The sequence below is a fragment of the Liolophura sinensis genome, chromosome 11, assembly GCF_032854445.1.
Source record: "Liolophura sinensis isolate JHLJ2023 chromosome 11, CUHK_Ljap_v2, whole genome shotgun sequence".
Lineage (NCBI taxonomy): Eukaryota > Metazoa > Mollusca > Polyplacophora > Chitonida > Chitonidae > Liolophura > Liolophura sinensis.
The window spans coordinates 24,393,285-24,413,178 of record NC_088305.1 but is presented as its reverse complement, the minus strand read 5'-3'; the positions used below and the strand labels follow the sequence as shown (position 1 = coordinate 24,413,178).

At 38.1% G+C, this 19,894-nt stretch overlaps 1 protein-coding gene across 1 annotated transcript; it reads left to right on the top strand.

Annotated features, from left to right (window-relative positions):
• Window positions 1-202: 202 nt before the first annotated feature.
• On the top strand, window positions 203-847 carry LOC135478223 (uncharacterized protein K02A2.6-like). The gene has a single exon (XM_064758494.1). It carries the CDS (start codon window positions 203-205, stop codon window positions 845-847), a length of 645 nt encoding a protein of 214 aa, XP_064614564.1.
• The last annotated feature ends 19,047 nt before the right edge of the window (window positions 848-19,894 follow it).

The window sequence follows — 19,894 nt, the reverse complement described above, 5'->3', positions numbered from 1 at the left end:
CACTGAGTCGTGCATACTTATCGCATACTTATTCATCACACATTGGTCTTCAGTCATGTATACGCCATGTCAGAGAGTTAGTGTACTGGCCGAACATGGTAAAGGACATTACCGATTTACTTAGTAGGTGTGACACCTGCAACACTCTCCAGCAAAACCAGCAGAAAGAGACTCTCATCAGTCATGAGATTCCTAGTTGCCCATGGGAAAACTGGATTGTGATTTATTTGAGTTTGACGGCAAGGATTACCTGATATTGGCAAATTATTACTCCGATTACTTTGAAATTGATCGACTACATTCCAAGACGGCTACAACAGTGATACAGATGATGAAATCACAATTTGCACGTCATGGAATTTCTGTTCAGCTCATATCAGACAATGGACCGCCCTTCAGTTCTTTAGAGTTTAAGAAGTTTGCTGATAAGTTTGAGTTCGAACATATTACTTCTTCGCCACGCTATCCACAGTCGAACGCCAAAGCGGAAAGCGCCGTAAAGACCGTCAAGCAGATCATGACCAAATGTCTACATGCCAAAACAGATCCTTTTCTTGCTTTGCTAGAATGGAGAAACACACCAACAGAAGGAATTGGTAGTTCTTCAGTACAGAGATTGTTTGGAAGAAGAACAAGGACTCCTCTACCCGCAACCAGCGAACTGCTCAAACCGAAAACTATTGACAGAGTTGCCGACAAACTTGCCAGTAGAAAGCTGAAACAAGCTCGATACTACAATCTTTCTTCACGTGATCTACCTGATTTGCAATTCGGAGATGTTGTGAGACTTAAGCCCTATAACAAAAACAAACTGGCAGAAAGCAATTGTTGGCCGACAAGTAGATAAACGTTCTTACAGCGTTAAAACCGAAGATGGCAGACGTTTTAGAAGAAACCGTCGCGATGTTAGAGCTTCAAAGGAAGATCGACCAGGTGTAGAGATACCACTCCAGCCCAAACACGAGAAAGGGAAGATTCTCCCGTCTGTACGACGTCCAGTCCGCTGTTGCAGGAAATGAACCCTGAACGACCAAGTACTATTAGTACACGGACTTCATCTGGACGAGTGGTGTGAAAGCCAGCACGTGTGTCTTAGTAACAATTTTGTTATGTTTGACTGTATCAAATCAGTGACTTACTGCCAGTTGTGTATGCCTTGGACAATCCTGTGTTAAAGTTAAATTCAACTTTCATATATATATGATACACGTTAATCATTCTTTTCAGCAGTTCCCACATGCGTTCGATTTAGTGACGTAAACTTCCTGAACTTTTGAGTTAAGAATTCCTCTAATAAGTATTGGTCTTCAAAGTTATGCTTACTTTTAAAATTGCTTATTAACTGCACTTGTGTTGAAAAGGGGGATGTGAGTAAACGGTTGTTTCGTTCGCTCAAACAGAAGTTCATTCTTGTTCGATTATTCAACTCCCGGGCGATCTAAAATGACGAAACACAGTGTTTTCATGCATCCACAAGACGTGAGCCATGATGTTTCGGCTTACACAAGACGCATCCTCACTGTGTTTCCACGCTTCCAGAAGACGTATCTTCGTAGGGATAGTGTTTCCGTCATCGTGTTAGCGCTTCCACAAGATGCATCGTCATTGTGTTTCGGCTTTCATAGGACGCATCGTCATGGTTTCCACTTGCTCAAGACACATCTTCGCCGTGTTTCCACGCCTCCAGAAGACGTATCGTCATAGTGATAGTGTTTCCGTGATCGTGTTAGCGCTTCCACAAGATGCATCGTCATTGTGTTTCGGCTTTTACAGGACGCATCGTCATGGTTTCCACTTCCACAGGACGTATCGTCGTAGTAATAGTCTTTCCGTCATAATGTTAACACTTCCACAATACGCATAACAAAATGTCATGGTGAAAGTGTTTCCGCTTCGACAAGGTACACGTGTCATAGTGATTGCGCTTTCGCACACTGGTTTTTTGCTGGTGTATATAGATCTATATGCATATACACTTTTTCTTGCTTGTCGTTTTTGCCATTGAAACAAATTCAAAACAAATTGAATGAATGAGTTAATTATGGCTTAACGACACATCGGCAATTTTGCAGCAATATCGTGGCGACAAAACAAAAATTGAAACAAAAAACAAATCCTGCATAGGCCTACACATTACTAGTATCCATCATTTATTTGCATTTGGAGATTTGAGTTCAGTTATTTATCATAATAACTACAACTGTTTATTCAAAGCTCAAAAGCTTATTGAGAAACATTTCGCTCCGATAAAATTATTCAAACCAAAGACGTGCAGTCTAATATTCAATCCTGCCTATGCGATGACGTTTTGTGTGAAGCCTGGTGACGTAGTACTCGTGTATTGCAGAGAACAATGGTTAGTCCAGCTTGGACCTGAGTCGCCATTGCTCAGAGAAATGTACGCTGTTTAATATCGGTCTCTTGAAGACTCCACTTGCACCATACATTGGTATCGCTTCTAATCTGCATAATTACCGGTACCCATTTTCTTAGCTAGTTATCCAATTTGCGATAATAAATGTTTGTTAAAAAATATCCAACAGATCGAAACAGTATTAGGAAAAAAAGTCTTTTATGTTGTGCACAATGTATTTTACGTGCAAAGTTGGAACGCTAAGGGCAATGGGTTATATCATACTGTCCAAGGTCGTGTTATAAGAGTTCTATGACAAGTACTTGTGGTAACGGGATCAGAAAAGTGCTGCAAGCAGTGTTAGAAGCATGCCAGTATTCCACGCATTCAAACATATTTCCTGTGTAGATGACAAAACGTCTGACGCACCTGTTACTTTTAATAACCGCCAGAGGCACTAAGACGAAATATGAGAAAACTATAAAATATGAACAATTTATTAAATGGTCAAAAACGTCGTGTGCCGAAAACGTCGCTCGCTGAAATATCGCGTGCGAACCCTTTTGAACAAATCACCGTCAAAAACATTGAACACAAAGCATATGAATAAAGCTTCGAGAAAGTTGGAGAAAACCCAGGCAATAATATTTTGTTTAAATTTATGTTTATCTCAAATAAACGGTAAATGTTGGAACGGAAAATATCTTTTCCAGGGATGTGTCGTTTGTTGCCGAATCTGTTAACTTCCATTGATTATATCGGGACCGGTAGATCCAGGATCAATCCTTGGTCGAGTCACACCTAAGACTTTAAAAGAGGAAGTTGTAACTTCCTCGCTTGGCGTTCAGCATGAAGGGGATAGTGCAACGGCTGGTTGACCCGTATCAGTATAATGGCTCGGGCGGGGCGGCTTACTTGCCTTCGGTAAGTCGTCTCAGTGATGCAGCACTAAATAAAAGAGCGGTGGAAATCCGTCCTGCAACAAGGAGGCACATAACACGTGCATGCACCCTAATGATTCCTTCGTCGTCATATGACTGAAAAATTGTTGAGTACGACGTTAAACCCCAAGCACTCACTCACTCACTCCATTGATTATAAGTTCGACGTGGTCTACGAGAAGTATGGGGAGTTTACAACAACAATATCTTATTCCTAATTATTTATTTATTTGATTGTTGCTATAGGCTACTATTTACAAGAGGCTATAGGTCAATAAGTACAGTTTGTAAAGAACAGTAAAAAAAATATACGCATATACGCCAACCCAGGACAGTCTAAAGTGAACTGTATAGATTACAACCTGATTCACTGTATTTTGTAAACTCCCCTATAGGCCTACTTTATAAATCGCATGGATGTCCGGCAACATGTGGATGAGTGGTGGGTTTCCCCCGGGCTCTGCCCGGTGTCCTCCCAACCGTAATGCTGGACCTCCGTCGTGTAAGTAAAATAGTCTTTAGTACGGCGTAATACACCAATCAAAAAAATAAATAGCTTGGATGTCTGAAAACTTTCATTCTGACGTGCTCCAGAATGTTTCACAAACAACGACTCTCGTTTATATTATATATAAAATTATATATACACAGCCAGCGACCACCGCCCTCTGCCAGATATTACTCTAAAAAAACAATCTGTTTATTTAAACGGATGGACTGTGACGAGAACAACTGATGTATCGACCCAAACCCACTCCACATGTTATCTTTCCAGGTCGTTAATCCGATCTTTGTCTCTGAGAGTTACACAGTCTGACAGTGATGCCTCGGGTGTCGACTAAAACGGGGACAATATCACTCGCAAAATGAGTGTTACTAAATTTGTCCAGTATCTGTATATTTTCGGAGTTTTATTTTGGGTTTTCTCCTAAAATTGTATAATTGTAAGAATTTACACTACAGGTATATAAATCTAATATTGCACCAAAGAATTAAGGAATATAGGTCAATACCTGTACAATAACATTGTATAGATAGTTTTACAGCGAGGGTTTGTAGTAACTGTTATTAGTGTATTAAATACATGTGCTTTTGCTAGACTGAGACGGATATCTCCGATTACGCATATCTTCGATTACGGATATGTCTCCGGTTACGGATATCTCCTATTACGGATATTACCTATGCACACTCTAAGAAAACACTTAAATTGAATAACAGTTATTTACGTTTATTTAATTCATTTCATTTTTTTTTTCGATTCACAGTGTTTTGTTTTACGCCGCATTTAAGAGCACTGCACGCTATACTATATATGGCTATTAGGCCTCGGGGTTTACGGTATAACTAACAGTATCCAAAATATAAACCGAGGACCTTAGCTCAGTATCTGACAAACCTCCGAATTTAAAGCCGCAGCGGAAGAGTGAGAGCTGGATTTGAACTTGGCATGAGGACCTGCGAAAGAAGCAATTTGCTCACTTAGCCCGCGAGGTCGCTAAAGACAACTTAAAGTATACAATCCATTAATGTCATTAGACCATGCTGTGAATACACGTACCTGTCTAAGGCGGCGAGAACACCGACAAAAGAAGGGTCTTGTAAATATAATCCAATTTACACTCCAGAAATTAATCAGTTAAATTTAACAGAAAGTATGTTGTCTGAGTAATGCTAGAATGTATTTTGTTATTATAACACAAAGAGTGTGTCACATTCAACCTAATTCCCTGTTAGTCTAGTAGAATGTTTTTTTTTTGAATGAATAGAATATGTGTGCACAAGTAAGAATTCAAGTGTGCACAAGTAAGAATTCAAGTGCGCACAAGCAAGACTTCAAGTGTGCAAATAAGAATTCCAGTGCGCACAAGCAAGACTTCAAGTGTGCACAAGTAAGACTTCAAGTGTGCACAAGCAAGACTTCAGGTGTGCACAAGCAAGACTTCAAATGTGCACAAGTACAAATTCAAGTGCGCACAAGTAAGACTTCAAGTGCGCACAAGTAAGACTTCATGTGTGCACAAGCAAGGCTTCAAGTGTGCGCAAGCAAGACTTCAAGCGTCCACAAGCAAGACTTCAAGTGTGCACAAGCAAGACTTCAAGTGTGGCACAAGAAAGACTTCAAGTGCGTATAGGCAAGACTTAAAGTGTGTACAAGCAAGACTTCAGCTGTGTACAAGAAAACACCAGTCTCTGTGACACGACCGATGACTTCATATACAATGTCTAGACAATCTCTATCAAACAAAAGAAGAAAAAAAAAACACGTCTGCACCTTCACTGAAGTCAAGTGAGGTACATTAAGTTCCACCATTCATTAAGTTCCGCCATTCATTAACTTTCACTATTCATTAAGTACCACCATTCATTAACTTTCACCATTCATTACGTTCCACCATTCATATACACTGTCCTGGAAAACAGCGTTTATAGCTTTTTCGAAATTGGACCTAAAATAGTGATAACCTTCAATAATGTGTACATGTAGATAGATGGGGCCTCCGTGGCTCAGTTGGTTAGCGCGCTAGCTCAGCGTTATGACACAGGAGCCTCTCACCAATGCGGTCGCTGTGGGATTAAAGCCCAGCTCATGCTGGCTTCCTCTCCAGCATGAGCTTGGAAGGTCTACCAGCAACCTACGGATGTTCGTGAGTTTCCGCCGGGCTCTGCCCGGTTTCCTTCCCCCATAATGCTGGCCGCCGTCGTATAAGTGAAATATTCTTGAGTACGGCATAAAACACCAATCAAATAAATAAATAAAATGTAGATAGGCGATAAACTTCAAACGCTTAAAAATGGTACTTACAGAAATTGCTAAACCAACATTCCAAATCTTTTCTTTTCTTTACAGCATAAATGATGTATAAATGATGTGCTTCACATTATTTCAGTTGTATATATACTGGTAACATTTCAGTTTTTACGAGTGGTAGTTTAGAAGGGAAATATATATACGCCCTGTTCACTGCGTGATGAATTTATTGCAATTTCTAACCAATGAGCCGAGAATGTCTTCATTCCAATTTTCCCAAATCTTATGTAATTGCCTAAATACATGTGGCTACAGCTTGTTCCATCAGTTCGGGAACAAAACTTATCTGAATATTTGCTATTAATCGTATGACTAAATAACCGTTTAATTAACCGTAAGTTTTACGGTGAAATTCCCTCATGACAGCTTCGTGAGGCTGCCGGGATTTTATAGCAAAATGTACAGTGTATACCGTTAATCCCATTCTAAAGTCGCCGAAAAAATCAAGAAAATTACGGATTCAGTGGATGCCACTTACTGTTATGTTGAGCCGCCTGCATGTTTCACGGGTCTATACCGTACAAGCGCGCTTGTCCTTATTACAAAAAGAATAGATACGTGTGGCTGATGTGAGACACCAACGCTTGTAGTCCCTCATAGCACACCACACGTCAAATACAATTTAAGCTGTGTGAGAGAAATACAGAACATTTAACTTTAAATTTAAGTCAAAATATCCTAAAATACCGTAGTATATTTGTTTGCAATGTAGTGCATGCATGCAGAAGAATGCATTTCTAAATAAAATGCACTCTGAAAATCACAAGTTGTTCAGTGCCAAACTTAAGCCTGTTAAGGACCTTACATATAATACAGGTGCTATCTTTATCGGCGTGTCGCGATTAATTTAATTCTTAATATAAATGACATCATCCACGTGGGGGACTTAATCTATTCGCTGAGAAAACGGGAAGCTCTATATAGGCCTGTTCCTACTGTGCGGATCGGCCAGTCCGCTATCACGACCGTTCTTCCTCTTGCTTCTATAAATAACTCATCAATTATCAATCGATCGATGGTTAAGCGGCACGAGTCGGGCGACTGACCGATAGCGCTGACATTATCTGCTTTCTCGGGCCAATCGCCCACGCCGGCCAGCGTGAATAACATCACACGCGAGATCTGCGGAAGATTGCAGTTGTTTACTTAGAAATGGTATAATAGTGTAACTGTATGTATGTATGGAAATCTGGTTAGACCACGATGCACCAAAGCCGCTGAACATGTACCCACTGATCTCGACAAATGCATGTAGGTTGATCGCGGGCACTTCTGTTCCGCGATCCATAATGTTGACCGCCGTCGTATAAATGAAACATTCTTGAGTATGGTTTGTCAAATTAAATAAACAAATAGATTTATAAATAAAAGAAAATAATAATAAAAAAATAATGTAGCCTACATATATAGGCTACAAAAGCGCATTGATTTTCGCTTCAATTTATGCAGTAAATATGCTAACTTCATGTATCTCAAAACAACTCAGTTTATCTATGTATTTATTTACTATTTTGTTTCAATAGTGCTTTGCGCCATAGTCAAGAATATTTCGCTCATACATACAACGGCGGCCAGCATTATGGTGGACGGAAACAAGGCCCTTATATACCCAGATATATATATATATATATATATATATATATATATATATATATATATATATATATATATATATATATATATATATATATATATATCCCCAGATGACAAGGATTTCTGCCATGTACAACCCTACGCAGTTCGCTCTCTTCTCATGTAACAATATATCAAATATTCAACCTATAACTGTATGTTGGTGATGGAAGTGAAACCACAGCGTTTTGCCACAATGTTAAAATCCAGCATGGGAGTTCAAGACCAACTCATGCTGTCTTCCTCTTCAGTCGTAGGTGGGAAGGTTTCCTGCAGCCAGCGAATGGTCGTGGGTTTCCTCCGTGCTCTGCTTGGTTTCTTCCCAGGAAAATGCTGGCTGCCGTCGTAGAAGTGAAGTGTTCTTGAGTAGGGTGTAAAACACCAATCAGATAAATAAATAAATAAATAAGTAAATAAATGAAGATTCTTTTAGACTAATAGGATATTACTACAAGGACTTTTCCCGCGCAATGGTGAACTGACCGTTGTTCTCTTACAATATATAAACTGGTAACATGCTACCAGTTTGCCCATAAAACGTCGACACAATGAAAAATAGACCAAACAATTAATGTCCGAAGTAGTTGGAAATTATTCTTCCCATTGTGCCATTACTTGTTTTGTTCTGTGTTTTGTTTATTTGCTTGGCTGGGGCTTATAATAACGTTGCTTTCAACATTATTTCGATCATGTCAAATGTCATACGGGTGTCTCCTTGTAGCAGGTCTAACCCAGTGCCAACTTATTCATAGGGCTGCCTCACTGGAACGCCATGTCACACTTGTATTATTCCTTTTATGTTGAATCCCAAGCGCCAATTAAGAGCGCCTATATTACTATGTCTTAGTCCGAAAGAAAGCACCGCACCTCAAAAGGCACTTGTCAGTCTGTCTGATGTACAGGCGCAGCCGGACAAGAGGAAACTGGACTCGAACTTTCTCATGCACTTGTATTATTTATGGATTTATCCTTCTTGACTTCCAGTTCAAACCAAGTAATGTAATACATTTCGATCAATGAAATATTAGCGCGAAGAACCTATATTCTGACCAGTCAGAGTGTCCGTCGTATTAAAGAGCGCAAGGTAGACTTAAGGTCACATGATCACTCAACAGCGATTTAAAAACAACGTATGGCCAGAGGATATGTCCTAGGAGATTTCATTGGAGGACCCAGTTAAGAGTTGTCTATTACTTGCTCGAACTACATGTATTCATATATAATTGTTGTATTGGACGATGCCAAGGGATCTCCAAAAGCCATGTGAAAAGAGCCCTTGACATTGTAAAGTGTGATCAGGCACGGAATTGGCTATATTTAACTTGCTGTGGAGAATGAGAAATCTAAAATGAAAAATATATATACAGACGCCATTTTGAATGTATTGACAAATCAAATCATGCGATTCTATTTTGAGAGTATACGGATTTTATGACGTCAGTCTTCAAAGAATTGGAACATTTTCGCGTGCAATGGCGGCCCGGGGCCAAGATGGAACAACCATTATTCTCTTGGGAATGAGTACGATTGCAAATCAAGGCAGGAATGAACAACAACTTGTGTTCGAATAAGGCCTAATTTAGGCAGCAAGCGATACCTATTACATATTTGTAGAAGGACGACCTTTGTTTTAAACGCCGCAACCCTCATGGTTGTGGAGTTCACGAAAAAAAAATTTTTTTATTGGAATACAACTTTAATCAAGGAAATAAGAATGGCAAGGCAAATTCAAGGCTAACAGCCGAAGATTTTTGGCACAAAATCCATTTCGCCCCCAAAAAATCAACATTTTCTGTGTTAACCAAGACTAGCTCAAGTTTTTCAGTAAATATTAGATATATTAGATGTATTATATTTATGTGTTCAAACGATTCTTATCTTTAAAAAAAATTTAGATTTTTTAGAATCAATAAATGAAAACGTTCAGAAAAAGTTCATAAAGTATGTGTGTGTTTCGGATATCATGTAAATGATGAGCTCGCAGAACACAGACTTGTTGCTTCAGTTTAAAATGTCCACACAGCAAGGTTGGGGAACTGGAGAAAATATCTCAAAGCTCATGTATAGATAGTTATAAACATCTAATCTTTCTATAGTCAAATCTGTTTTTATGTACCAAAGCGTATTTTACGAAAAACTTTTCAAGCCGCATATATAGAAATTGCCGTATTTGGCTAATATTTATTTCTTTATTTCATCGGTGTTTTACGCCGCACTCAAGAATATTTCGCTTACAGGACGGCTGCCAGATTTATGAGGAAACCGGGCAAAGCCCAGGTGAAACTCACGACGATCCGCAGGTAGCTGGAAGACCTTTTAATACGGCCAGCATAGTGTTAATATTATTCCAATATATGGCCAGCAGGCTATTGCTCTACAAATGCTATAACTGTATGCAAAGATACCACTGTTACCAAAAACTACCCTTGTGAAAAAAGATAGCCAAGTAAACAATGACGTCTTGTCTATTTCTGATCGAAAGTCGGTCAAGTATATAGCCTATAGATGTATATAAATATATATATATATATACACACACTACATAGGGCAGGCTAGGGAGATTATCATATATTTGGGGACGTAGAAAACCATACACCACGCAGGTGTCGATAAATGAATAAATATGGTCGAATTAAGGCTTCATCCAGGAGTATGTATGTTCAATCAAGCATACAGCTCTGTATATACAGTTTATGTATAGGTCGACGTGTAAGTGTTTATATTATACATACACATGCATAATGTATATATAGGTATGTATGAAGAATCTATCCGCCATATGCAAATCAGACTGATTTATGAAGTACACGCGTGATTTATGAAGTATACACGTGATTTATAAAGTATACTCGTGGTTTTTGCGAGATTCGTTAAAGGAAACAATAGAAACGCTTGCCATGGACTGAAAAAATGTCCAAAGTGGGATTTGAACTCCATACACTCAGCCTTTGATGCGTGCTTTGTATTATGAGATGTTTGACGTTTTATTAAGATTTTGCCCTTTCAGTGCAATTGTGGTTTCATCGGTCAATCAATTCTTTTATTCCTACAGAACTGACACTCTTATCGAGAAACCAATCAGTAGGCCTATTTAAACATGAAATTAGACCAATTAACAAAAGTGAGGAAGTCCCAGGACGTACACCCAGTTCTGTAGACCACGACAATGCACCATAACAATTAGTAAACCACAGGTGTATGCATTTATTTATTCTTTTGATTGGTACTCAAGAATATTTCCCAACCAGTATTATGTTGGAAGGAAACCGAGTCCGCAGAGGGACCATCCGCAGGTTGCTGACAATTCTCCCACGTACGACAGAAGAGGAAGCCAGCATGTATCTTCTGAAACCAGTTTTATGTCATTACACCAAGCTGTTTTGGAGATACATGCTAACATATTTTGTGAAATGCGAGAACTGTAGGCAATGACTGGAGCAACTGAAACGACGGACGAACGAGCGAACGAACAACGTACGAAAGGGCGGACGAAGGAAAGGCCAGACGTACGAAAGGGCAAACGCACGAAAGAGTAGACGTACGAACGGGCGTCAGCTATTTTGGAATACCCTCAGTGTGCAAAATAAATGAATAAATAAAAAAAATGAATTTGTAGAATACACACCGCCAAAACCGCAAGATCAATTACCACCCTTTAAAGATATACGTCTTTACAGTTTACCAATAGATATCAAATAATGAATGGTGTCCAAAAGTAACGATTTTAATAATGCATACGTAATGCATATAAAAAAAAGAGTCATATAAACATGTATGTGCAGGCCTATACGGCATTTTTTGTTCTCGTTTAGTTAAATGAATAAAAAAAGTAGGGTATCCAAATAAGTTCTTCGTTTACTTGTGGTTTAACATCACTTTCACCTTTAATATTTAGGCATGCTCATCGCCCAGGTCCGTCATATGCTCTCAATCTCGAAATAGAGGTTCAACGCCATTGTTTCCTGCCTCGATTGCATGGCCCTCAGCTCCGAGAAGTTAAAGCAAGGAAACAGGACTGCTTGTCCCGGTGTCAGTATAATGTGACTAGGTGGGGTGTCATGTATGGTGTCTTTGCCATAATAATTCAGTGGCAGCAGCACTTTGGCGGCCTGGACTCGCTCTGCCACAAGAATTAAGACACGGTATATTTACACACACCTACCGACTCCACATCGTGATATGACCGAAAAATTGCGACGACGCAAACAAGGAGCATAAATACATACATACATGCAAGCATACATACATATACGCTCATAAACCAAAACGCTCATTAGACTTGGTCACAGTTGCATCATCAGCCAGGAATACACACATTTCCATGTTCCGCAAGGGGCCATCGGCTATATAGCTGTGTCACTGTAAAGGATTCATGGAAAAGAATTTTGACACAGGAGCCAATGCGGTCGCCGTGAGTTCAAGTACAGCTCATGCTGGCTTCCTCTCTGGCCGTAAGTGGGAAGGTCTGTCCGTAACCTGTGGATGGTCGTTGGCCTCTTCCGGGCTCTGACCGGTTTCCTCCCACCATAATGCTGACCGCCGTCGTATATACAAAAAAGGGAAATATTCTTTTGTACGGCGTCAAATCAAATAAATAAATAAATAAATAAATCAAAAGGAATTATAAAAAAGGTTATACCGAATATAAAAAAAGGGAAAAAATATGGCATGCAAACCAACATTCCACAGAATGACACCAAGAAGAAAGAGGTCACACACTTTTTCGGCACAAACATAACGGTAGTGAAGTTTATGGGTGGTGGCCATTCACATATACTGGTGGAAGACAAGTGATCTCTAACGAACTTCAATTCAGGTCATCCGAAAGGCCATATTACATAAAGATCACTTCAGGACACGGGGAAATGGAGGGAATGTGGATTACACACGTCTCTATAGTTGAAAACGCGTTTTGGTGCTGTCAGGTTGTTACACCGTAAGCAGTGTGAACTGCTAAGTGCCACCAAGAGAAGCTACATACGAGGGTTATTTAACACTGAATTCAACCATTATGTACCACCATGCATGGCCCCGACAAGAGACACCCGAAACTTAAAATTCCATATCTGGCACCAACAAGTCAATTAAGGAGAATATGTACATAAACTGATCATACAGATGACATTACAACTGACTTTATGATCTCACAAAGCCTTTTTTTTTCTTCCTTGAGCCCAGTTGAAAAACTCAGTACTACACATACGTTATGACATAAGACGTTCAAACTGACGCAAATTTGTCTTAGATAAACTTATATTATAGGTATTCCCAATTTCAACTCCTTCAGCCCAAAATAAGCACTTAAATAAAATTTCAGATTATGGTTTATATGGATATATATGTATTTATAGGTCAAAATTAGCTTTGTGAATTTACTATTCTTTCACGGACAATTTCCTTCTCCACTTAATTCTCGGCTAAGCCTGTGATTTTAACACACAGTTTTGTAGATGTAGGCCTACTGGGACTGCATTATGCGAAAAACGTATCTATAAATACATATTTCCTTAAATGATAACCCGAGCTATATATATCTCCTTATATCATACGTTGTACCGTAAGTACCTTTAACAACAGCAATTAGCAAATTCTGTACATATAACACTAACATTTACATATACACGGTCGACGGCCACAGTGTTTCGGCATGTAAGAGTTTAGTCTCGACTTTGTATTTCTCCCTTAATCAAGCCGTTAAATTTTTTGTTTCGTTTTATTTCATCTATGTTATGTATGGTATCTGACAAAAATGGCTAAAATCAGTCTAATTTCTTTAATTTCAGATACAGTGATTTCCATGAGAATAGACCTGCGAATGTCTATGTACCGGTACACATAATCTTCGGTTCAAAACCACTTCACGTCAGCTTTTCACGGCAGATTTTTCATTCTGGACAGAAATTTTTCCTGCATGCATGTGTACGCGACAGATTGCGCTTATTCATTCTGAGACGATACATTTTGTTAATCACCATTTAATTTCACAGAAAATACCTGAAATAAAATGTTTGTATCAACGTTTGTATGACATCATAGGCCTCGACCTATAAAGGTCTACGTAGGCTTATATATAGGCTTGAACCTATTTCTTGTGTCTATTCATGTAGGCCTATTAAGTTGAGTTGTTTAACAGAATATTCACTGGGTAACCGTATAAAACAGAAATAGTCATCAGTTATTGTATATGTACATTTAATATAATATATTATGCCATCCATAAATTTCATATGGGCCTTGTTTTAGAGGCTGCAGACAGCGTTATTGGCGCTATGTGATGGTAACTTCGGCACTAACCCCGTTTCTATGTCATGCACATTGCTTATTCGTACCCATCGATTTTTTCCCTTGACAGATGGGCTATTTTTAGACAGACGGCGATTAGCAACGATTGGCTAAAACCAAGCACGTGACCTTTTTTGCAATGGCGAATGTTTGAGGCAGTAGTGGCGAGCACTTGTGCATTTTACATCGACATTTTGGCTAAAATCGAGAAGAAATAAGCCTTCCCGAGAGGCTTCAGGTACGTAATTATGTCTGTGTGATGTAGTGGCGGAGTTTTAGTTCATGTACTCGTCGATTTCACTCAGAAACCGTGTGGTAAAGTGACGCATGCGATGACCGAATTCTGCCGTAACTTTAGTTCATATTTTGGGCAAGTGATGTGAATCGACCCTGCTTTACAAACCCAAGCTTTACTTCCATTACACCCTAACACTGGCTCATACCTGGTCCAGGAAAAACAAAATTTCTCAGTTGTCATCGTGATTGTGCTTTTAGCTGTCAAGCCGAATGCTGATCAGTGTTGTTGTCCGAAATGTGAAGTGCTGTCAGAATTAGTCTAGTCGTGGACTGGCCTGCTTTTGCCACACTGATTCAAGCCGCAGGGAAAAATCAAGTCAACAGGTCACGCTTTGGGTCTAAATTAAACCTAGACAGAGTCAATAGGAAGTGGCGAGTGAGGTTGCAAATTAAAACACAGACCGACACACCCTTCAGGCATTCATTTTGTAAAGTTTTTACTAGAATCCTGTGTACATTTTTCTTGGAATTTTCTCCAACTGTTTGCTCTGCTGCCGGCACACAGTCAGACAGGCAGAGTCAGTGGGTGTGTCTCATAGGCTTACCGCTGGTCAATACAGACGCACCCAGAGCCTGGCAGACAGCAGGGCAGTGGACCAGGGTCAGGTTAATGTCGGGTGGGAATGGGGCACTGTGGGGTGGGGGAATATGGTATATGAAGTGTCTCAGTATCACTCTTAACTGAGAATGTATTTTATTTTGTTAGTAAGCAAGAAAATGTGCAATATATGTGAATTTACTGTAACTGGTAGCAGAATTAAAAAGAATGAATATGATTTTTCATAAAATGGATGTCTTAATTCAGAGGTGCCTCTAGGAAGAAATAGAAAGGGAGAGTGGTGGTGGAGGGGGGGGGGGGGATGCTCAAATTGATTTTGTTATTTAAAAGCTCTCAACCAGGATGTATGAAGTTTGACACAGATTATGAGGCCTCTGGGTGTGTGTGACTTCCTCATGGCTGTTAATAGTTATACAGGATTTATTATAATGCAGTTTTGACATTTTGTCGAATAATACCAAGAAACGTTGTGGCTCAGAGCTTGTCAAGGTCACAAAAAGTTTGGTTACAGTTTACCCCTATCCCTGGACCGACTTTACCAGAATCATATTAAAAAAAAACAAAAATTGAAATAAAATGGCATTAAAATTCAAGGTCTGGTGAATCCAAACATTTATTTTACGTATTTAGACAAGAGGAAACGTATTTAGAGAAATATTGTTTATGTATCATTAGTACTGTTCACATATATACAAGGTTTTCAGAATGTTAAATCTTCTAGATTTTAAGCGATAGTTGAAAAATAACAATATCCCCATTTAACGAAACATATATTGGCTCAACACTCATAAGGTGAGGTTAAGAGAAGTCAGTTTTAATTTCATGTGAATTGAACCATATTCCGAGAATTTTTTAAACATTCATAAGTAAACGCTAGTGTAATTCTTCAACCTTTTCGCAAGTTTGCCAGGTGTTTATTCCAGCATATTCTGAAGGCATTATTCCGTGCATACTGACAAAATTATACTTTTTATGAAGCTTTGAAACTGACCAATTCAACCAATGTAATTTTGTCTCCAAAATGAAGGTAAAATTGGGCATATATTGCACTGAAATTTGCTCTTTCATATGCGAAAAGGTATCATTAATTATATGCAGTTTTATTTGAGTTATACATAGATAGATGGCATGGTTGTGGCCTATGCCAGTGTATGAATGAATTCACATATGTGTAGAATTTTGTACTAAGCTCCTCAGTAATTGTACACTGACTGAATTTGACCAGGTCAGTGTGCTGTGATCTCTGCTACAGGGAATTATACAGTACTTGTGATAAATCTATCCAGGTATTGAGATTACCTGAGCTATGTTTACCTGTACAAGGTAGGAAAGGTTATTGACCAGCTGCTTGTTATGATATTTTTCAGCTTGCAGGCTTGGTGCGACCTACTTTTGAGCAGCCATGATGGAGTACCAATGCGCTACCGGTACCCGAATTTTTCAGCTTTTACAAGTGGCATTGGAACTAATATTTTGAAACACTCTGAGCGAAATATGTTGTGTAGAGAAATAAATTACACAGTTTTATGAAACTTACATCTTTAATAACACAAATAAATAATTTTTAGCGTCGTTATCGTGATAGTTTTCTACTCCATTATGGCTGATGATTTACATGCAGTGTAGACTCTTTTCAAAGGAAAAGACATTGAAACCTAACCCGTCACTCCTCATCTAATGATGACATAACACGTATAGAGTAATGAAACTAAAAGAGGCTATACCAGAGAATTTTGGCAAAAAATCAATATGGACAAAAAAGAAATCAAATTTTCTCTATTTTAGAAGAATAGCTCAAGTTATTGCCTTCAAGGGAGTATCTCACTTGCACCTGTTCTACTATTTATGGTTTTCAAATGATACTGAAGTTTGAAATGTTATAATTAAACCCACTTTATAGTTTTTAGGAACTTTTATGATCAATTTTGAACAGTGACAAATTATATTTTGTGAAAAATAATTAATTATTTGGGCTATTCTAAAATAATAAGTGAAATTGAAAATGTTTTCAATATTTGGTCTTATGTGAAACCGTTCAGGGATACTTACACGCACATGTACATGCCCTTCTGCAGTACTTGCAAATCCATAATAACAATAATTAATATAGGCTGTCTGTGTGTGTAAGAAATAAATGCATGTATTTAGGCTGTTTGTGTGTTTAAAAAATGAATACATTAATGTAGGCTGTCTGTGTGTTTAAGAAATAAATACGTTAATATAGACTGTGTGTGTGTTTAAGAAATAAATACGTTAATATAGACTGTGTGTGTGTTTAAGAAAAAAATACATTTATGTAAGCTGTCGGTGTGTTTAAGAAATAAATACGTTAATATAGACTGTGTGTGTGTTTAAGAAAAAAATACATTTATGTAAGCTGTCGGTGTGTTTAAGAAATAAATACATTAATGTAGGCTGACTGTGCTTAAAAAGTAAATACATTAATATAGGCTGTCTGTGTTTAAGAAATAAATACATTAATGTAGGCTGTATGTGTGTTTAAGAAATGAATACATTAATATATGCTCTCTGTGTGTTTAAGAAATAAATATATTAATACAGGCTGTCTGTGTGTTTAAGAAATAAATACATTACTATAGGCTCTCTGTGTGTTTCAGAAATAAATACATTAATATGGTCTGTCTGTGTGTTTAAGAAATAAATATATTAATATGGTCTATCCGTGTGTTTAAGAAATAAATACGTTCATCTGATGTATCTGAAGTTATAATGCTTGTAATTTGGTATAACTGAGTGTACCCTACTTCTTCAGCCTTTTCGCATATTATTGTGATGCTGGTCACAATTTGTAATCAGGAACACTCAAGGCAGGATTTACTTATCTACTGAACACTTTATGAACGATAGGAAAACATGCACATATAAATTAGACAGATTCACACTAGCTGGTGTAACTTCAGCTATGGCACAATTGTATCGCAGAGTCAGTGGTCCCGGGGCTCTGGGTTTTCTTGACAAGTGACAGTACAATTTTATACAAAAACATACAGCATAGTAACAAACCAGTTTTAACAAGGTTTACAGACATACAATTCTAACAATAATGTACATGGCTGGTCCTGATATGCAGCGTTGCGGTGGATTAAAACAGTGGGTGGTCACCAAGCCTACAGTTCCAATGCAAGACCAGATTAAAACAGATTATGTGTCAGGCCTGATAACATTCACAATACAACATTAACATTCACAATACAACAATATGAAAGAGCAACTTTCAGTGCAATTTATACACATTTTAAAATTAATTTTGGACACAAAACTACATTGGTTGGATTGACCAGTGTCATGGCATCACAGAAAATATAATTTTATTAGTCAACACAAAATATTGCCTTCAGAATATGCTTGAATAAGCACTTTGCAAACATGAGAAAATGTTGAAGAATTACGGCATACATATGCATGTATGTACTGAAGGGGACTGTGCTAGCATGGGAATCATTCTTTGTTTGAATTAGGCAGGTTTGTTGGAATTACCTGCCTTTGTTGGAATTACATGCCCTTGATATGGTAATTATGAACAGACACAAACCCATCGTGTTAGATTGGAAACGACTGAGGGATAGTAAATTCACTGATACATGTATATACTTTGCCGGTGCATTTTGTAAAATGTCTCAAAGTACATGTTGTGCTTTGAAAGGATACATTGCCAGTTGATATTACCAGAAATACATTGTACAGTACCTGAACCATTAAAGATATGGATTGGGATGTGATGCTAATGGGTCAGTCTTAATCAATGAGATGAGCCGTAGTGTTATTCTTCATTCTCTTCGCTTGATTGTCAGGTGTTTATTCAAGCATATTCTGAAGGCATTATATTGTGTGGACTGATAAAATTATACTTTTTGTGAAGCCCTGAAATTGTCCAATCCAACAAATGTAGTTTTGCCTCCAAAATCAAGTTAAAGATGTGCATAAATTGCGTTAAAAAGTTGCTCTTTCATATGCAAAAAGGTTGAGGAATTAGGGTACTGTGGTACAGTGGATGTAGATTTGAGAGTAATAATGCTCACAACATGTGTACTTTAGTTGTCCGTTCATAACATTATGTATGCTTAAGATAAGTAGTGTTTCCGTATGAATTTATTCCCACAGTGCATGGTATTGATTGTGATATAGAACCTGGCATTGTCTTCTTAGAACTTTTGTTTAATGACGCGAGAAATCAATGCTGCACAAATTAGGTCACCAGCCAGGCGTATGTATTATGCAAATACCAGTGGTTGTTTTGTTGCAGGGATAAATTAGCAAGAGAAAGGCTTTTCTACTGTAGGTTAATGTGGATATTATGACAACTACATGTACTTGTCCTCAAATAATTGTCTCTTCATCTCTGGATGCGGGGAAAAAGTACAGTATAAGAGAAAAGTCTCAAGACAATGGAAAATATCATAATCTTGTGTTCATACCTCAAGAGTGGTTTATACAGATCTGTTCAAAGTACCTTCACTTTGCTACATATCAAAGCAGCAACTCACTATGAACATGTACTTTAGGCCGTATGAAATGCAGTGGTAATGTTTTAAAATCTTGTTCATGGCATTTTTTTTTTTACCCTTAAAGACCTTTTTACGTGTATCTTAGGAAGCAGTTTTGAGGTGTTTTTGGATGGTATAGTGTAGGATGACACTGTATCCACTAAAAGTAATATTTCATGACATTTTTTTTTCTTCTAAAATACACTATTTTTTGCCTCTGAAATGCACTTTTTGCCTCTGAAATGCACTTTTTGCCTCTACAATACACTATTTTGCCTCTAAAATGTACTTTTTTGCCTCTGAAATGCACTTATTTCTGTAAACTCAGTATACCTGCATACCCAGAGCTACTAATCATCAAGAATGCTCATATTGCTTACATTAAATCTCTTGATTTATTATCATGTAAATCACAAAATAAATGAAAGCAGATTGCATGTACATTGTAAGCCGCTGACAATTAAAGATCTACCATTGAGCAGTCCAATCGACTGCTGTTGAATTTATTTAGCC

Bases quoted from the DNA above. Each gene is read 5' to 3' on its own strand.
- LOC135478223 (XM_064758494.1), top strand. From the start codon at position 203: ATGGGAAAACTGGATTGTGATTTATTTGAGTTTGACGGCAAGGATTAC.